General features: G+C 37.8%; 1 protein-coding gene across 8 annotated transcripts in view; it reads right to left on the bottom strand.

The window, feature by feature from the left end:
* SGCG (sarcoglycan gamma) overlaps positions 1-21,133 on the bottom strand; it is a 134,690-nt gene that overhangs the window by 62,889 nt on the left and 50,668 nt on the right. For 2 of the 8 annotated variants that reach the window (XM_084497309.1, XM_084497308.1), the window contains 2 exons: positions 9,188-9,237; positions 174-371 (listed from right to left, as the gene is read on the bottom strand). In XM_084497309.1, coding sequence (XP_084353435.1) covers positions 174-368 — 195 coding nt within the window. In that variant the 5' untranslated portion in view covers positions 369-371; positions 9,188-9,237. The remainder of the gene's footprint in view (positions 1-173; positions 372-9,187; positions 9,238-21,133) is intronic. The other 6 variants (XM_084497310.1, XM_084497312.1, XM_084497305.1 and 3 more) reach the window with 3 other exon arrangements.

Genomic DNA, 21,133 nt, shown 5'->3' with positions numbered 1-21,133 from the left:
TAAAGAAATTACAGATCAATAGATATGTTCAAAGATAAACCACACATATGTCAACCCAAGTAAAAATTACAATTAATAAGAAACAGAAAAGCTGAGGTACATATGAAATAAAGGAAATGGTGAGGCAGGAAAAGAGAATATGTAAAGAATGGAAAATTAAAAAGGACACTTACTGGAGAAAACCACATCACTTTAAGAATCCAAATTGTCAAAGAAAAATTCACAACTAGGATGATTAGCAGCAGAAGAACAAACAGGTAGAGGCAACGCTTTCTCCAGCCATAAATTCCAATTTTGTAGACGTACTCATTCTTTGGCCTCTCTAGGCTAGTGCCTGGTGTTGTTGTAGTGTATTGTTCACGTACCATCTGCTGTGTAAGAAAAAAAAAAAAGAGACTGCTTAGTTACTTGAGTTAAATTATGTATATAAATATGTATATAAAAAACAAGGAAAATATGAAGACATAGTTATAATAGTAACTTACTAGAAACCAGACATTGTTACAAAGTTTTAGTTGGAAAGTATTTTCATCTGCTCTCATTAAAATTACAGTTACATCTTACTTTTTGGCACAATGTAATATATGTTCAATATGTGAAATGTATTAATAACTATTTTTAGGAGGCTCAAAGTTATTCTATATAGGATGGTAACAGTATTCTCCAATTTTTCATAATATTCTGAATCTCCCTTCACAAAATATTTAATAGGATTATATCTGCAGCTCACAGAACAAAATTATTGGACTGTAAAAATACTGTTAGATGTGTTAGAAGTGCTTTGCAAGTACAGGTTTAAAACACTTCTACATATTCTTTCCTCAATTCAGTAAAAAAATGCGTTTTCTTTGTGTTGCAAAACTTAACTGTGTAACACTGGAATGACAAAATATATTAAGCTTCAGAATCTATATGTAAATAAAAAAAATAGTTCTTAATAATGTAAAGGAAATAATGATTTCTTAATTTATTAGATGTTCACACAGACATATTAACAGTGAAAACATTATATACTTTTATTTAGTTTATACAACTTTAAATTACAGGTCTTAAAGAAGCAGTTTTTGAATTTAAAGAAATCTTACCAGACAATGCTTCCTTAAACCATAAAGATATCCACTAATTTCCACCTTTACAGCACAGAGATCACCAACAATTCAAAACATTCATTAAAGTTTACATTTCAGACATGAGAATAAAACCTCAGCAGCTGAAGCTGCTTATCAAGAACAGCAGTGGGTAACATCTGTCCCATTTCCACTGCTATAAAATGAAAAAGCAAACAAACAACCATGGATGTCAAAATGAAAATAGGGACTGTAAGTTCAGGTATTTCCTGTGAGCCAGGAATATTCACAGGCATCTTACATCCAAAAATGGGTCAACTTTACTACAATGTAATGTTTCCAGATGCGAGTGCCTTCAGACAGGTTCCACACCAGGTCTATTCTCAATTCTGAACTTATTCCTGGGAATTAGATCACTGTGCTCTGCACACACACTTTTCAAAATGTGATTAAATTGCATCCTTGCGCAGCTGCTGAATTACTTTGTCATTAAAGAAGCTCCGTTCTAGTCTCCTGCAGAGGCATACAGTGTCTGTAACAAGCTTGTGGCTCTCAATACTGACCCTCATAGTTAGAAATACATTATCTTTTGTTTATATAGCTTCCTATTAAGCTATAAGCCAGATAACACAACGTGAGTTTACAATTAAACATAAGTTTATGCAATCTCTGTACATGTGCTTTGTTCATCTTTTTTCTGCATTTCCTTCAAAAATATTTCAAAATTATAATTTGTTGTTTATCCATATTAAAAATGAGACTTATCATCAGCACTTCATAATGTAACTGTGTTACTGCCTTTATAATATAATATTCTCATTAATTTGTTGCTGCTATCAGTCACAGTTGCTTATGATACTGTGCAGAAAAATGCTTACTTTGCAGAAAATACTGAAAGTAGTATAATGATCAGTGGAGAATCACAGATTCTGAAATAACTTTGTTTAACATTACTGCAAAACACTGTAGACTTACAGGATGGTACTTAATATTTACCAAGTGAACTACATTTGCTTAAAGATACCAGATTATATTATTCCATGTATTATTCAAGCACCCAGTCCTGATAATAGGATAATAGGATCCTGTTCATATATGAGTTCCTTTTTTTTTTTTTTTTTTTTTTTTTTTTTACTGTTGTCCCACTAATCATTGTATAACAAACCAAGTCATTAACACTGAGGTAGCCTTCTATGTTAAGCTTACTTTACCATGCTCTGCCAAGTAAAACAAATTGGGACATTTATACATATGACAGACTGCATAAAATACTTAGAAAAACCTTTATCCTTACTTTCATGCAGTTCTCTCCTGAAAACTGTAACTTAGAGGACAGGATGCGTTTAACTGTAATCTGGTGACATGTATTTGGAGAAATAAGTGGCACAGTTTTTGCTCAGATTATAGTACCCTGCAAAAGTCCTATTATAATATCCTAACATATATACATATATATAATGTAAATATCCTAACACAGGATATATCCCTATATATAATAGGACATATCTCTATATATAATATAAATATCCTAACACAGGGGATCCTCTGAGTCGCTTTTGCTTCCTTTAGCACACATACGTGGTAAATGCCGGTATAACAAGAAACAAGACAGATAACAGCTACAGAAATTTCTGTAGTAATGTAAGCCCCCTTCACAAGACAGACGGCTTATTTTTTGAGGAGAAAAAAGATAAAATCTGCTTCTAAGAATACTTAGAGGGTTATTTCAATGGGGCTGTGAGAAAATGTGCCATTCTTTAGAAATTGCAAAATCCCATGAAGTTAGCTGAGCTTTCAACAACAAATCTCTAGGTATGACATCTGTGCTTTTCCTGTTTCTAGTGTTGCTGTCCATTACATCCTCAAGATAAATTTCTCAGTAAAAACACAATTTGATAAAGAATAAATTAATTCTTGGCTCTTCACATTCTTACACCAGTCTCACCACAGTGATCTCTGAGGTTGAGATTCCTCTCACCATGTTAGAGATCAGTAATTTAGCTTTCAATATCTGAGCCAGTCAACTTGTACTCCTTTTATGATCAATGGAGATAGATTCACCCCTGCTGGGAATTATTTATCTAACTTTAGATGTGTATTTCACACCTCCAATGAACTGCACCTTAAACATGGTTAACTTCTCTCCATAAAAAGAGAAATAAAGAGCCTGGAATGACTTATTTATTTATATGTACACACCTACATGCTTTAGACATAAGTATTTGGTCAGATTAATTCCAACTGGAATGATTTCCAGAAGCATGTAATTTAACAAGAAGATAGGATTCCTTCGATTCCTGTTTTCTGCTGTTCTGTTTTTACTCTGTTGTAAAATGTTTATTGTGTGAGTGTGTGGGGTGTTATACATAATGTATTATGTACTGCTGTTTAATGAGGCAAGGTTAAAATCCATTATGCATTTCACCAAAAAAACTATGAGTTTTGTGATTGCTTTCAGCCCTTCAGAAATTCTACAGGGGACATCTCCCAGTGCAGCTCTGTTCCCTCCACAAATTATTTTTTCCTGACAGAAAACAGTTCTGTTGTTCCTGAGCATTACTACTTCTGAAAATCGCTTTGGTCCCAGCAAATGGTTAATGCAGGCCTAGACAACTGCCTGCTTTGAAAAATATACAACTTTCCTAGTTAATATAATATTTCATGATTTCTAAAAGAATTAGTACCAAGCAATTGAAACTGAAACCCTTTAGGAATTAATATCATTGGACTTTTTTTTTTTTTTTTTTTTTTTTTTTTTTTTTTTTAAGGATAAACAGATTTGGGTTTTTGTGATGACTGATGATATTACCAATTTATACATTCCAGAGCTGAAATTACGTAGGAGAATACTCTTAGACCTGCATGGAGAAACCAGAGAGAAATTTTTTTGTAGCTCAGTGCTGTTTTACAAGTCTGGGCTGAAAGGAAAAGCCTTAGACAAGGATATCTTATAGTTGGTTGGTGAAGTCCAACAAAATTCAAGACTCTTAGAAGGTAAACAATAGGTATTTAGTACTATGATGAAGAATGTGATTTTTAAATGGAATAACCATGAAACTGAACACCAGTTGTGCAGGAGTACACTAAACAGACACCTAGAAAGAAATGGTGACTTAGACACTTGAGTGTACACAAGTCAGTTGGAGAACCAGGCAGTTTAAAAAAATGAGCAATGACTTTGTTAACTACTATCTTTTATACTCTTCTACAAGGAAGCAGCACATTGTGATGAACTACAGAGTAAAGTGGTCTTGGCAACCTATATCGCTGATAAAATGGTAATTCAGTTTCAAAATGAAAATTCTGACATAATTCAAATGGGTGATGAAAGTATGAATTATTTGGATCATGTCAGATGACATTAGCATAATAATGACAGTCTTCTGTTTAATGGGAAGTGGAATTTTTCGGTGTTCCTACACTTGGGCCCACCTGAACAGAAGTTAAATAGGATTACAGTCAAATATTTGCATACTCCTTGCAGATTTTTGTATATGCAGAAATAATTCATGGGATCTAGCTCTACAGTGATATGTTACTATTTGGAAGTATTTTCCAATACTTACACCTGTTTTACTGGAACCCATTTTTATGTGATTATTTCTTATCCATTTGCTGATTTAAAACAGATAATGAATGGTAATTAACTGACAAAAGATTTGTCATAGATTTTAAATGATAGATATAAAATGTTGCTAACCTGGACATTGCTGAGATTCTGACCCTGTGAGATTTTCTCATGTTTTCAGAGGTTACTTAAAAATGCTGCATGTAATGCACAACATTCATGCCTGTGGGAATATGTGTATGAGCTGCAGATGAAACATCTATATATTCTTTACACTGTGCTACTAAAGGTGCCCTCTGAAGATGTGTAGCCATGAAAGAACATTTCCTTGGACCTATTCCACACATTTTTCAAGGAAGATTTGCAAATGGACCTCTGTGTCTATGTGATTCTGTGGTCTGGGATTTTTTTACATTAATCCCTAGATACTGAAAGCCTGTCCATCACTAATGCTGCCATTGGTTTCAGGTTAGTTTGGACCTCAAGTTCAAAAGGATATTCTGACAGATCTGGAATATTCAGTTACGACAGCTGTCTTTTGAAGAAGGAATTTACAAACTTATCTGTAAGCCTGCTTGGGAAAGCAAGCATGAGTAGAAACTTGTTAATCCTATTATTTTCAGGAATTCTGTGTAATGAATATTGAAGCTAAAATACTGTTTCAATTAAAATAAGAAATCACAGGGGTTTTTATTTCAACTAAAAAAATATATATAAATGCGTTTTCACTGTTTTTATTCACAAATGGCTGCTGTTTTCTTGAACAAAGTTCTCCTTAATATTTAGTTCAAATCTGTATTACTATAGTACTTTATCATACTGTCATGAAGCAACTAATAAAAATAAACAATTAGAAAGCAAATTTTAATTGGTTAATAATATAAACAACTGTAATTCCATTAATAATTATACAATTATTAGCATTTTCTATCTTTAGACTGTTTCTAACTGTACTGGGGCTTTCAGCAAAGAGATAAAAAGCATTTGAGATACTCTTTTAAGTCAGAGTTAAGAAGAAATGGTGAAGTGTCATGAAGAAATTTGCACCACTGATGCTCATGTTATATAGATTCTTTTGAAAAGGAACTTCAGTCGTCAGTACTTCTACTCTTCAGTTTTTACCTGAAGCATATTCATTCACATGCAAGAAAATTCAGAGTACGTGTGGGGATGAAAGAGGTGATAGAGTGCTAAACTAAAACAGATCAGTAGAAACACCATTTGAATCATTTTAACCTTCCCTGATTTTTTTTTGTCATTATAAATGAACAGTAAGCTGAAATAAAACCACCTGTCAACTCAGACAAGTGAGAACTACTTATACAGTCTGCATATAGTGTCTTCATGGAACATTATCTTCATTAATGTTTTCATATAATGCATCAAGCTAGAAGGGTGTTATTATATAGTATGAACATCAGAAGTACATTAAGACTCTGACTTCACAATTTGGTGGCATTCAGGCAGGCAATAAAAGGCACACTTTTGTCTTTGCTGGAGACAGAAGCAGTCCACTGACTAAGCAATAGGAAATAGATGCTGCTGTAGTATTTTTCTACCAGAGGAAAAACAGTTGACGCAAACCTGTTGTTCAAAGAAAATATAGGAAGGATCAAGAACTCGTGGAATCCATATGGAAAACTTTCAAGTTAAATTCAGAAAGGCAGGGAAAACTGAAACTCTCATGACTAGATGAAAATTTTCTAATTCAACTCTCCATCATTCCAATATCATATATTCAATCTTGTCCAACTCTGCTTTGCTTAGATTTGCATATTATATAGTATATTACAGATTGAATTGTAAACTAGTAACATCAGCTAAAAAGAGATGAATCCCTGCAGTGTAATTTGTTGAAACCAGCAGAGAAATTCATATGGCCTCATTAACTATTTGCATACCCCACAGTGCAAATTTACATAATAACCATGAGACGGTCACAATTAACAGCTTTGCACATTTTAAGTACTACTGTAATAGCTGAAAGGTAGTCACAGCATAGGCTGAAGTGCTATATTAGAAATTATTATTTGTCTAATGTCTGTACTTTTCAATCTCATTTACAGTATTCATGACTCTTCCTTCAGAATTAAAAGACTAAGCAAGCAAAACTACTAGAGAGATGCAACTGAAAACTAGATTTTTATTTTTTTTTTCCAGGTTCTAGAATAAAAACAGGACCAAGTCCAAACAGGACTCCTTTACTGTGCTTTTACATTTAACCTGCTGGAGTTTTCACAGAATCACTGAATCCCAGAATTGTAGGGATTGGAAGGGACCTCAAGAGATCATCGGGTCCAACCCCCCTGCCAAAGCAGGTTCCCTAGAGCAGGCTGCCCAGGTAGGTGTCCAGACAGGCCTTGAATATCTCCAGAGAAGGAGACTCCACAACCACCCTGGGCAGCCTGTTCCAGTGCTCCGTCACCCTCACCATTAAGAAGTTCTTTGCATATCAGTGTAGAACTTCCTGGGAAAGAAAATGTAAAATTTTCTTTCCTTTTAACAAGTTGCTTTATGTAGCATCCCTTTTTAAAGTTAGGAACAATGACTAAGATTCTTTGGCTGTGGCTGCTCCATCAAAGTTATTTGCTCCAAGATCAGTGTGGCCGGTGTTAAAATACACTCCTTAACAAGAAAAAAATCATGTCCACGGATCAGAATTAAGTCAGGAAATGACTCTGCTTCTTGAGAAACTGCTCCTGAAAACAGTCATTGATGGGATTGAAAACTGTATATTGGACCTAACTATGACATTTACACATAGAAGTAAAAGACAAAGTAGTTTTTTTCTCATATTGTTTCTGAGCTACTACAGGTTTCCTAAATATTGATACTAGGTATAAATTATCACCAAAGGTATGTAACTTGCATCCAAGTTACTTGCTGAACAGCAGGTGCAAGTACTTTTGATACAGACTTGCATAAAGTAAAGGAATTACTGGTGCTATAGCTGCATTCAGAGTGAAGAAATGTGCTACTCTTTTACATCTTTGTGAAAATTCTAGATATATGTCTCCAACAGATCTGACAGCTGGCCGTAGTAGTTGGATTTGGTAAGAAAGGAAGGAGAAAAGATACATTAACCATCTATATGGAACAGAGTTTAAAATGTGGTTCTGTTGCAGTCATAGAGAAATATTTTATTCCGATTCACTTAACTAAGATTAACATCTCATTAACTATGCTTAATGAGATGTTCTGCCTCTAGCACAAAAATATACTGCGTTTCCTAGATCTGCTGAAAGTTTCATTCTACCTTAATGTTACTAACATATATATAAATGGTAAGATGCTGATTTCCAGTTTAATATACCAACTTAAATCTTCTTTAACATGATTTCACTCTCCTAACCCTCCCTCCACTTCAGGACTGTAATCATGAAGTTTGTTGTCTATCCCAAGATGCTGCTTGGTTTAACTAACATAATTGATGGTAGGCCAGAATTGCCTTTGTTTTGTAGGGAAGGAACTTGTTTCTGTGAATGCTGACTCTACTTGCAACCTGTCTAGGACATTAAGAAGTTAAAAAAATGAACAGGTCAGCTAAAACACCATATGCAGAACTTCCCCCACACCCTCCTCTTTCTTCCTCCACTCCTAATAGAGTACTATTTTAATTTAAGATGCTTCTACTGTCTTTCAAATTGACATGGAAGAAGATTAAGACACTCCAGCTCGAAGTAACAGCTAAGCATGCAGAATCATTGTGGTGATACTCCAGTATCAGTAGTGTTGTTCCCAACAACAGAACATGCTTATACACTGGCACTGTCTCCTCAGCAGGAATCTGCCACCTGTGCAGCTTCCAGGAATTTTGCAACCTGTTTGGTACTCCATGAATACTTTTAGTAATATTTTAGGGAAATATTATTTATTGGACAACCATTCAAAAGAACATCAAGCTAGATGTCATCAGTGGGGCAAATTTTAGAAAACAGAAATTAAGAATTCTTGTCCTAAAGTATTTGCCCAATATGTGAGAAAACCAAGGTAATTAATATAGTCCACTGAGACAATGGGAGACAAATTCAGGATAATAGTCAAGCCTAGATCCTAAAAAGTTATTTAGCTCAGAATACAGCAATAGTTTAACTGAAGGTGAATTTCAGTGAACTCCCAAACTTGAAATTGCTTTCAGATCTTCCAGCCTAGGGCAATCATACACAAATAGGTTCAGAAGTCATCCAAATGCTAATTGTGGCAAGCACATAAAGACTGTCGATTTCAATGCCGTAACTTTCATTCATCCTTCACCCCCTCACTTGGTGCACTGCCATCCCTTTCCAAATCTCTTTTCTATATCTGCTACTCAAATGGTGAACAAATCAAGAAGAAAGGAATGAAAAGACTAATTAATAACTAAGAATTCTGCTGAAAAAATAAGGAAGTACAATGAGAGCAGAGTGTTGCACAGCGTACAGGATAAGAGGAAAAGGCAACTCCCGCTGCTCATGCTGGGAAGGGAAGCGTAAAGCATAGTGGAGATATTTCCTTCATAGTGGAGACATACCACAAACTGAGGCCCAAAAGTAAAACACAACAATTCACTTACATTTATAATTTTAGCTGATAGTACTTCCTGAGTCTGCACCTCAGCAGTGCCTGCGAAATAACAGAATGAATCACAAGAGGAAGATCAACCCTCCCTTTTTCATTCCTTTTTCTCATGAATAAAGGGAAATATGAATGAGAGGAAATAAGAATGAAATATAAATGCAGAAAATGTTACTATTTAAAAAAAATCTTTCTTGGAAGCAGTTATAATCCTATCTTCTGTAATTAAAACATCAAATGTCTTCCTGAATGATAAAAAACACATTAAAGACTCAACACCAGTCACCTAGCCTCCTTTTATAGAGACATGGGAGGTTTTACCATATCTATCTTAAACACATCCTTGGGGAGGTGATGAACCATGTCCTGGCCTCTCCATTTTCCATGAACAGAGCCTAGGTAGGGCTGGGTGTAATTTGTGATTAGCAAGGTGAATTCTGGTCTGCATAGCTACATCCAAATGGGTGAACCATAATGACTGTGTGCCATAGAGTCCTGGAAGGTTTCAGTTAGTTAAGATCTTTGTAGTTTTTGGTTGCAATGTAGTCAGTACTGATGCTACCTTGGCTAAGCTGAATGTCTGTTTCCCATCTAAACAAACATGGTACACACATATTAGATACAGACCTCCTTTTGATTACATAATGAGAAACAAATGATCCTGATACACCACCAGGGTGTAAAAACAACTGCATAGAATACAATTAAAAATAAAAGACACCAAATTTGCATGTCTCTGTGGCGCAATGGGTTAGCGCGTTCGGCTGTTAACCGAAAGGTTGGTGGTTCGAGCCCACCCAGGGACGGGCAGCAAGCTTTCTGGTTGTCATCATATGAAGGAATATGGGAATATGGGCCTGGCAAACAGCAAAGTCACGACCCTCACTTTTAGAAGAGCCAAACTCTAGCTCTTCAAATATTCTATTAGTGGATGAGATCCCCCTGGGAAACAGTTCTCAGGGACAGAGGAGCTGGTAACTCTTGAAGGATGCTTTTCTTAGAGCACAACAGCTCTCCATCTCCGTGTCAAGAAATCATGCAGGGAAGGCAGGAAAATGGAATGGCTTTGTAAGGACATGCTGGGCAAACTGCAGTGTAAGAGAGAAACTACAGTGTAAGAGAAAAAGCTGTCTCAGGCAGAGGAACCAGGGACATGGGGGCTGGGAAGAGCACAGGGATGCTGTCTACACATGCAGGGATGGGGGCAGGAGAGCCAAGGCACAAATGGAACTGAGCTTGGCAAGGGATGCAAACAAAGTGATTCTAGAGGTACCTTGCTTAAAAAAGAAAGGCCAAGAGAAGTGTTTCTGTCTGACAAACAAGAAGGGGGAACTGGTAATGACAGACATGGAGAAGGCTAAGGTACTCAACAACTGCTTTGCTTCACTCTTCACTGCCAGTCAGGCTTCCCACAGCTGAACCTCTGGGCAGGGGCTGGGGGACCAAAGTCTCTTGCACTGTAAGCAAAGAGCAGGTTCGAGACCAGCTGATGGAACTGAACAGGTACAAGTCTATGGGGCCTGATTCTGTGCATCACAGGGTCCCGAGGGAACTGGCTGATGGTGCCAAGCTTCTCTCCATCATGTTTGAAAAGCCCTGGCAGTCAGGTGAAGTCCATGGTTACTGGAAAAAGGGAAACATCACTCCAGTGTTAAAAAGGGTAGCAAGGAGGATGCAGGGAACTACAGACCAGTGAGACTCACCTCTGTGCCTGGGAAGTTTTTAGTATCATAACATCACGGTATGATTTGGGTTGAAATGGACCTTAAAGACCATCTAATCCTAATGCCCCTGCCATGGGCAGTGACACCTCCCACCAGACCAGGTTGCCCAAAGCCCCATCTCTGGAGGTGTTCAAGGCCAGGCTGGATGAGGCTTTGGGCAACCTGGTCTTCTGGGAGGTGTCCCTGCAGGGGATTGGAACTGGGTGTTCTTTAAGGTCCCTTCCAACCCAAACCACTCTGTGATTCTGAATTAAACCCAGCATTAGAGAAAGCCATTTAAAATATATTTTTTGAACTTTTATGACTATACTAATAATATGCAAGTTCTTTCTGTTTGAAAAGTCAGTGTTAAAAAGCAAGTTGTATTTTAATTTTTACATATAATCATAAAGATCCAGTAACAGAAGATACAATATTAATCTATTCTGGAATAAGTTTGTAATTACATGAATAACGCCCCACTTGGAGTGCTGTGTCCAGGTCTGAGGCTCCAATACAAGAAGGATGTGGACTTAATAGAGTGGGTCCAGAAGAGAGCCACAAAGATGATCGAGGGGCTGGAGCACCTCTCCAGTGAAAACAGGCTGAGGGAGTGGGGATTGTTCATCACTGGAGAAGAGAGGGCTCTAAGGAGACATCATTGTGGCCTTTTAGTACTTAAAGGGGCCTATAAAAAAGATGGAGAACAACAAAAAAACTTTTTACACAGGCAGATATTAATAGGACAAGGTGGAACAGTTCTCAACTAAAAGCAGGATGCCATTCTATGATTCCAGCCCAAGCCATCTTATGATTCTTTTCTTTAAAGTTAATAAAAATCCTGTCTGTATGGAAAATAAGAACAGTGTACATTTTGTCTATTCTGTAAAGGGCTTTCTCACTAAAGACATAACAAAATTAAAACCACAAGGATGACTTGAGGATCTTATAATGTTTCCATCCCTAATTATCAAATGATAGTCTTTACAGGATTATAAATCACACTGAGAACTGAATACTGCAGCTCTCTTATTCTGATTATTTGATCTTTCCAGGTATGAGAAGGCTTTACTTCAGGTCAAAGTGGAAGGTTTCCCTTGGCTTTTATGCTTTGCAAGTAACGCATCTTTACAATGTGATCCAGGCATTAGCAGACACTGCAAGAAGAGAAACAGACAGGAGATGGCTGGCAAAATTACTGAACTTTTACTATAATCTCTCTGAGGTAGTTTTTGTTCACTGGGATTTTATCGCTTTTATTCAGTAACAGCTGAATGATTTTCTTATTCAGAATAGACATGCACACTACACAGAATTTAGACAAGGCCTTTTTGTTCAGTCTTTATTATGGCAACTCATTGAAAAAGTCTAGCATTGAATTCTTAGGGTACTCTGAAAGCACCTTAATGGGCATAACTCTGAATAAAATAAAAAATAATAGAATTATATATTATATACCTTATTATATATAAAGTATAACTCCATATATGTAAAACCAAAGAACTGTTTTAGTTACCAGACAAGGTTGTGATATTTACCATCTACAACATATAATTTATGTTCTTATGATATGAGATGTATCCTAGGCATCCAATTTAAATAATTTTAAAAATAACTATATTAGGCAGCATGACAATCAGTTGAAATCAGAAGTAAAACATGAAAATTAAAAGTAGGTATATAGTCATACCAAAATCTAGGAACACCCAAAGTCAGACAGTCAACAGCAATAGGAACAGCTGGCAACACAACTTAATATGAGAAGTTGATTGATATCAGAACAGAATCACAGAATCACAGAATTTTCTAGGTTGGAAGAGACCTCAAGGTCATCGAGTCCAACCTCCAACCTAACGCTAACAGCCCTCCACTAAACCATATCCCTAAGCTGTACATCTAAGCGTCTTTTGAAGACTTCCAGGGATGGTGACTCCACCACTTCCCTGGGCAGCCTGTTCCAATGCCTCACAACCCTTTCTGTAAAGAAGTTCTTTCTAACATCTAACCTAAAACTCCCCTGGCTCAACTTAAGCCCATTCCCCCTCGTCCTGTCACCACGCACGTGGGAGAACAGGCCAACCCCCACCTCTCTACAGCCTCCTTTAAGGTATCTGTAAAGAGCAATAAGGTCACCCCTGAGCCTCCTCTTCTCCAGGCTGAACAAGCCCAGCTCCCTCAGCCGCTCCTCGTAGGACTTGTTCTCCAGGCCCCTCACCAGCTTCGTCGCCCTTCTCTGCACCCGCTCAAGCACCTCGATGTCCTTCTTGTAGCGAGGGGCCCAAAACTGAACACAGTACTCGAGGTGCGGCCTCACCAGAGCTGAGTACAGGGGGACGATCACCTCCCTAGCCCTGCTGGTCACGCTGTTCCTAATACAAGCCAGGATGCCGTTGGCCTTCTTGGCCACCTGAGCACACTGCTGGCTCATATTCAGCCGACTGTCCACCATCACTCCCAGGTCCTTCTCTGCCTGGCAGCTTTCCAACCATTCCTCTCCCAGCCTGTAGCTCTGCTTGGGGTTATTGCGCCCCAGGTGCAGGACCCGGCACTTGGCCTTGTTAAACTTCATGCAGTTGACCTCAGCCCATCGGTCCAGCCTATCCAGATCCTCCTGCAGAGCTTTCCTACCCTCAAGCAGATCGACACACGCACCTAACTTGGTGTCATCTGCGAACTTACTGAGGGTGCACTCGATGCTCTCGTCCAGATCATCGATGAAGATATTAAAGAGGACCGGCCCCAGCACCGAGCCCTGGGGGACGCCACTAGTGACTGGCCTCCAACTGGACTTGGCTCCATTCACCACGACTCTTTGGGCCCGGCTATCCAGCCAGTTTCTAACCCAACGAAGCGTGCGCCAGTCCAAGCCAAGAGCAGCCAGTTTCTTGAGGAGAATGCTGTGGGAGACGGTGTACTTAACAATATATTTGAAAATATTCTGAAGTTGTAATTATAGAATCATAGAATGGCTTGGGTTGGAAGGGACCTCAAAGATCATCTAGTTCCAACCCTCTGCCATCGGCAGGGACACCTCCCACCAGACCAGGTTGCCCAAAGCCCCATCCAGCCTGGCCTTGAGCACCTCCAGGGATGGGGCATTCACAGCTTCTCTGGGCAGCCTGTGCCAGGGCCTCACCACCCTCTGAGGGAAGAATTTCCTCCTAACCTCTAATCTAACCTAATCTAATCTTTTACTTTAAAACCATTCCACCTGTCCTGTTGTTAATATTACAGGAATATTACATTAATACAGTGTAATTATCACAGGGATTAAAATTCAACAAAAATGTTTTTAACCAATTAACATTCATGGAAATAAAGGTAAAAAAGGAGAAATAAACCTTCATGAACTAAGTACTAGAACACGTTTCTAATGAGAAGATACTTATTAAAATAAACTTGAATCATTGTAATGTCTTGTAAATTATTAAAGTACTATATAAAAAATTATTGTCCCTTCTTTTGTTAATCTGCTTTTCCATACATTGATTATATTTCCAATACTGGAGTTCAAACTTATCTTTTGATCTCTGTTCTCTGAGCTTATTGCTTTTGTGGTTCTACAATGCTTAATACTGAAAATATTTACGAAATTAATGCAATTTGTTACACAAATCAGCTCTTCAAGCCTTTAAAAACAGAAGAAACAGTTCAAGTATTTTTCCTGTAATCACACTAAATCCCAGAAAACTTGTACTGAAGCAGATGGGAATTTTGTAGTCTAACAGCCAGCAGTTTCTGAACTAGACACAAGATATTCTGTGCCAAGAACACAAATTAGCTCACAAGTAAGTCCTCCACTACCCTAAAAAAACCTGATGTTTAAAAATACATGAAGTAATTACAAACCTATGGAGAAGAGGAGACAGAAATAGTTCTTTCCTTGCCAGCCTCCTTATCCCTACTTGAAGCTAACCATCATAACATCTGTATGGGCTGGAAAGGGAGCACTTTTGTAAATAAACTTTGCAGATGTTTAACATTGTAATTGCATTATTATAATTTATAAGTGATAATATGGATGTGGCTACTCTGTTTAAGAGAATAAGAGAGCTTAATAATGTGGATGCCAGACAACCCTTTGACTTTTCCGCAGGTGCAAGTGAATCTATTAGTACAGATCTAGCTCTTAATTTGGATTTTTTTTAACCTTTCGATACTTGACTTTGCTACCTTTAGAAAGCCCTAGTCTTCTAGTCTTCAATTTCTCTTTCATGTAGCTTCCTAGGTTAAAAATAAACAAAAACACACACACACACAAATATCACAAAAGAACAAAAAAGAAAAAATAATATGACAAACTATTTATATTGAACTGATTCATCTGCAGAATCCTTAGATCTAGCACACAGATCTTGGTAAAAATAGTTGCAGTACTGGATGTAAGTCCCGTATATGGACCAGCACTACGGGAGAACCAGATTTTGTGGCAGAACATCTCCTATCTAATTTATTTACAGTGGGACGATGTTAATGCTAAGGAATTCCAGATTCCCTTCTGACCATTGGTTGGTGGGATTGTCTTATTTCTGTGTATTCCAGAAACTGAATCAGCTCTTCCATAAAAGCTATTATTTCTTGTGTTCTTTGTCTTTCCCTTGCCCATGCAATTAAGGCTTAATTTCTTATTTATTTTAGACAGACTTAGTCTCCTCTTAAATCAGCTGCTTCTCCCAGGTTTTGTTTAATCTCCCTCTCCTTCTCTACTTTCTTACAGTCTTAGCATCTTCCTTTCCCCCTTTACACAGTCTCAGTCTTCTTTCTCATGTCTTCTTTGGTTCTTTTCCTTTGGTCTAATTTTCTGACTTATACTCTCAACATAGCTGTCCAAAAGTATTCCATGTTTTCAATTATTTATATCTTAATATGCCTCCTCTCCTTTTGTTGCCTTAATCTTTACATTTATTAATAATTCCACCCTTTTTGTCACATCTATTGCTAGCATTTCTTCTAGGTCCTAAATTCTTGGATGACCCAGCTCACTTCTTGTTTCTTTGAGGAACCCATCTTTGCCTACTATCCTCTATCCTCTCCTTGTTTGGCTTTTGTTCACTCTGCCTTAAAATCAAGTCTTCCTCTATCTTCCTTACAGACTCCAGAAGAGGTGCTGAGAGAAACGTCTTACATCCAACTTCCAGACCCAAACCTATTTCAGGAAGAACCTTGCTCCACTTCTATATTCCCTAGAGAAGAATAACTAATCATTCTGTGGTGACTGCACATGAATCTGGTCTGGAGAAAAGTGAGATACCAAAGTACGAGAAGAGCTTAAAGGACTAGCTGAACCATTTATTTCAGGGATGGTGAACTATCATTTTTGGGGTTAAAAACTGATGTGAATTCAGATCAATTTTCATAGGGTATAAAATGCATGCTTTGGTACATGTTGTCACCCATTTGCTAACCAAAGACATTTTCTGTGCTAAGAATTTTCATACTTCACATCTAGAATAGTAAACTACACATGTTTAAGGCATGTACTGTGAACATCCATACTGTCCAACTGATAGCATGCCTCCTGGAATAGTTCAGCCTGTGCCACTAGGCATTCTGACAGACGTTACTATGGTCACTTCATGGTCTGGGCATAGCACAGATGAGGACTCCCAGAGGAGCACTCTGTTTTGCTGGGGTTGAAAATCAGTTACACAGATGCAATCTGTGTAATGCCATTTGCCTTCAAATCTGAGGATTAGCCTTTGCTAGCGTGTATGTGGCTTACTCAAATAAATAGAAAAAATTTTGCTCCTTTCACGTGAATGTTATCCTTATTGTCCACTTAAGCAAACTACTTCTAAATGATCTTAATTAAATATATTGAACGGAATAGTAAGATGCTCCAAAGTAGTAAGCAACAATCATTTTCCTACACAGATTAAATTCAATGGACATTGCACTAACTTTCTTTTGAGGAGATTACCAAGATTATAAAATCCCTGTGTGGTGAACAAGAATGCCATCTGTTATGCAGTTTTAAGTATTTGTCTCAGAAAAATGTTCTTGATTTTATAAAAAGGAATAATTCTTCACTTGAAACAGGAAAAGGTTGTCGTCACCTTCTCAGTGTCCAGAGGAAGTGAACTGTTTTGCATCATGTCGTAGCTCCATCAGGCTATGTAGCCCAATGAACAACTTGAGATTTCATGAAATTCAAATTATTACTCTCGATAACACATTTTTACACCACAACTTGTGGCACTTGCCAAAGCAATATATTCAGATCTAGAAGAAAGTGTCAGACAAAAATAAAAAAAAAAAAAAAAAAAAAGAGGAAATGTGAGTCTGCCATTCATTTCCAGGCTGCTCTATGGAACTATTTCTGTATTCTCACTTGTCTATTAAAATCTCTGCTGTCCTCCAGAGAAAATTTCACTCACTTGGATCTGTAGTATCATTAGCAAGTCTTGAAACATACAGCAGTTGCCAGACATCTACAGAAAATATGTATTTGCAAGAAATTACTTTTGTTTGTTAAGCAAGACTGTGACTTTGCATGACAATGGACTAGGAACAAGCCCAAAGTACCTCTGGAAGTCTGAACTCTGGGGACGTTGTACTCCTGTTCAAGAACTGTAACTTAAAGCACTCTTCCCTGGTTGCTTGCAAACTTCTGATGGTCTCTGTTTGCCTAGCTTACATTTTACTTATTCCTAACAGACTCTTCCTTTGAAAAACTTTTGAGTAGGTGATCTTACCTAAAAAAAAAGGCATCATTTAACCAAGTACAATTAAAAAAAGGGTTACATTTTGGCTTAAACTGCCATGATTGCTTTTTCATTTATTCAAAATACCAAGATAGGTTTAATCTGTAGGTATGTAACTCTGCGTATCTTCCACTGAAGAAGCTATTCAGGCTTACCTACACTAGCTATTTTGCTCAAATGAGAGGGGCCAAAAAAAAACACCCTAAAAATCCAGTGTCAGACCATAACTCAAGTATGGCAAGGTGAATATAAAGTAGTTTATGAAGTCCCTGGTGAGCAGATTTTCTGTCTTTATGTTCTGCTTATCATCCAATATTAACTTAACACCTGACTTATGATTCCCCTGAGTTATCCCACACAGGTATTCTTAAATGTTAAAACAGCCATGAGACGGGAAGGACTGGCTCTTACTAGCTCTAATCATGAAGCACTTCAGACAAGATATTCAAACAGACAGTACATCTTTTATGATTACAGCAATAATATTCTGAGACAAACTGGGAATGTGTGTTGGCAGGTGTTTCATCTAGAAGGAACATTGGGAAACAGCAAAATAGGAAGCCCCGTTTGAGTCACGGTGGCCGAGTGGTTAAGGCGTTGGACTTGAAATCCAATGGGGTTTCCCCGCACAGGTTCGAATCCTGTCCGTGACGTGAGTGCAGATTTTGGGCTCAGAGTGGTGGCTGCAGGTGCTGCTCTCCAGCATGGTCTCTGTGGTGCAATCAGTTAGGTTAGCTCATTCGGCTGGCTGCACCTCAAGTACTGTGTTCAGTTTTGGGCCCCTTGCTACAAGAAGGACACCGAGGTGCTTGAGGTGCTCGAGCTAGTCCAGAGATGGGCAATGAAGCTGGTGCCTGTTGACAGGACGAGGGGGAATGGGCTAAAGTTGCGCCAGGGAAGGTTTAGGTTGGACATTAGGAAGAACTTCTTTACTGAAAGGGTTGTTAGGCATTGGAATGGGCTGCCCAGGGAAGTGGGCAGTCACCATCCCTGGAGCTCTTTAAAAGACGTTTAGATGTAGAGCTTAGTGATATGGTTTAGTGGAGGACTTGTTAGTGTTAGGTCAGAGGTTAGACTAGGTGATCTTGGAGGTCTCTTCCAACCTAGATGATTCTCTGATTCTGTGATTAATGCTTACAACTTATCAGTGGTAAGCACTGATCACTGCCATATTTGTTCCCAGTCATTTGGTCTTGAAATGTCCTCCAGCTAAGCTAAAAAAAAAAAAAAAGGAGGGTGGCAACCTGCACAAGCAAGTGACAGGTGATGACAGCCACTGGAGACTTCCCCTAGGAGGGGACTGAGACACCCATCCACTGACCTCACCTCATGTTTTTGGAGTTTTGCTGCTTGCTGCATGATCAGACCTAGGGTGTTGCAGAGGGAACACTGAGGCTTATCTGGCCCTTGGGGCATGGTCATAAATGATATTTGTAAGGGTGATGCTGAGCATGACCCTGACTATGGACTTCTAGGGGAAAGTGAAGGGCAAAAGGGCCAGCTGTTTTTTCTTTTCAGCCCTTCCAGTCAAAGAGAAAGGTTCATATAGCAGTGGACACATTCCGCAAGTTAACACCTCGTTGCTCAGCTGGTGTCAGAAGCTGAGCTTTGGCTTTTATGACCACATAAATCTCAGAGGAATGAGAACTGTTTAGAAGAGATGGGATCCATATGACCAAGTGGGGAAAGAGCATTTCTGGTAACTTGTTGAAGGCTTTAAACTAAGTGTATCAGGGGAGTGTTGCTATAACCTTATGAGAAGTGAATGCATGGGGGGGCAGCATGATGGAGAAGTCTGTGTCCCTCTCCCTATAAAAGCAGCATAACCAGGGCACATCTCCAATGTCTATACATGAATGAAGATGGTTTGGGAAACAAACAACTGCAATTAGAAGTCCATGCACAGTCTCAGAGCAATGATCCCACTGGACTTACAGAAATACACTTGGAATGCCTACATGACTGGAGAGTTGCAATGGATGGATTAGAAGCACTCAGGAGAGAAAGGTTGGGGAGGCATGGTGGAAAAAGGTTGCATTCTGTGCAAAGGGATGAGTCAAACACATACAGTTTTGCTTTGAAACAGAAAAGGAGACATTCAAGAGTTTATGGGAAAGGATCAAAGGAGACAAATCAAAGGACAAGTGATGTTCTGCTAAGAGTCTGCTATGAAGTTTATATAAGTTCCTCATCAAGTACTGCAGAAGGTTGGACTAGACTAATCTAGGATTCTCCCAGCCTTCACAAATGGCATTTTATCACCACTAATAATTCACCTATTTCATTCCTGAGTACTTTTAAAGGTCTTAAGAGAATATCTTCTGATTTTGAAATATTACTATGTATTTTATCTATATGTCGCATATATATATGCTTTTTAATAGTTCTTCCAATCTGAAAGAGATCCCTTGTTGAGTACTCCATAAAGTGGGGTCCTAGCACAGAAAGTTCTCCAGTTTCTTCCACAAATGAACAGGAAAACATATAATTCATTTTTGTGTACATGTTACATGTTTGCTTCTCTGACTGCTCTTTTTACTCTCATTTCTTACTCTCTTTCTTACTCTTACTTTCTTACTCTTGTTTATCACAAAAAACAACCTGACAGGTTTGGGTGGTTCTTATGTATAAAAATATCACTAACTCCTTTCTCCAGTGCAGTACTATGTTGGTTGAGAACCTTGAAAAGTTGTGCATTTACATGTAGCCTTGTTAAATGATTTTGCGTATTAAATGGAGATAAAATGCTACTCTGTGGAGCTTTTTTGAATCATAAGTTGGAAATATGCTGAAGAAAAAAGCAATGGAACTAGGTGCAGAGGCTAGAAATCTTTGTGTTTTCCCTTCCTAATTTAAGTGATTGCTCACAGACAAAATTTTAAAAATATGAAACAAGAATTATTTGACTTTTCATCTAGAAAGCCTTAACTGTGCCTTTTTACCATGTAACTAAACTACAATTTCAAAATTCACTTTCCTTTTCAGTCGTGAAGGAAGCAAAATAATTTCTTATTTATACTATGTTTCATTATATATTTTAAATGTCTGCCCTTTTCTGATGAATTTTTAATGTTAATGAACACAAACTGATGTCTCTCTTTTGCACTGCAGTCCTAGACATTAAGGCTTTATTACACATTTTTATTTACACAGGAGAAAAAAGATTCATTTAAATGTGTATTAGAAACATAAGGAAATCATCAAATGACATGTACAGCAGAAGCCTTTTTTGGTGATGTTGACTTCACATGTTTAGGTAGCAACCGACTATGTTTCTTCAGTGACTATGACAAAGCAATAATGCAAAAACATAGAAGATGAAGAACACAGTAAAATCTGTAAATACTTCTTTTTGATCAATATGCTACTTTCTGGATTAAAACCAACAGGTACGATGTTAGAGTTATAAAATACATAGCTAATCTTTCACTCAGCTGTAAAAATAAATGAAGCATAAACAAAAGCTAGAAGTGCATGTAAAGTACGTATGCGTTCCAAAATAAACCAGAGGAAAATCTCTCATTCAACAAAACATAT

The sequence above is a fragment of the Aythya ferina genome, assembly GCF_964211825.1.
Source record: "Aythya ferina genome assembly, chromosome: 1".
In the NCBI taxonomy this organism is placed as follows: domain Eukaryota; kingdom Metazoa; phylum Chordata; class Aves; order Anseriformes; family Anatidae; genus Aythya; species Aythya ferina.
The sequence above is the reverse complement of the archived record's forward strand: the minus strand, read 5'-3'. Positions and strand labels throughout refer to the sequence as shown.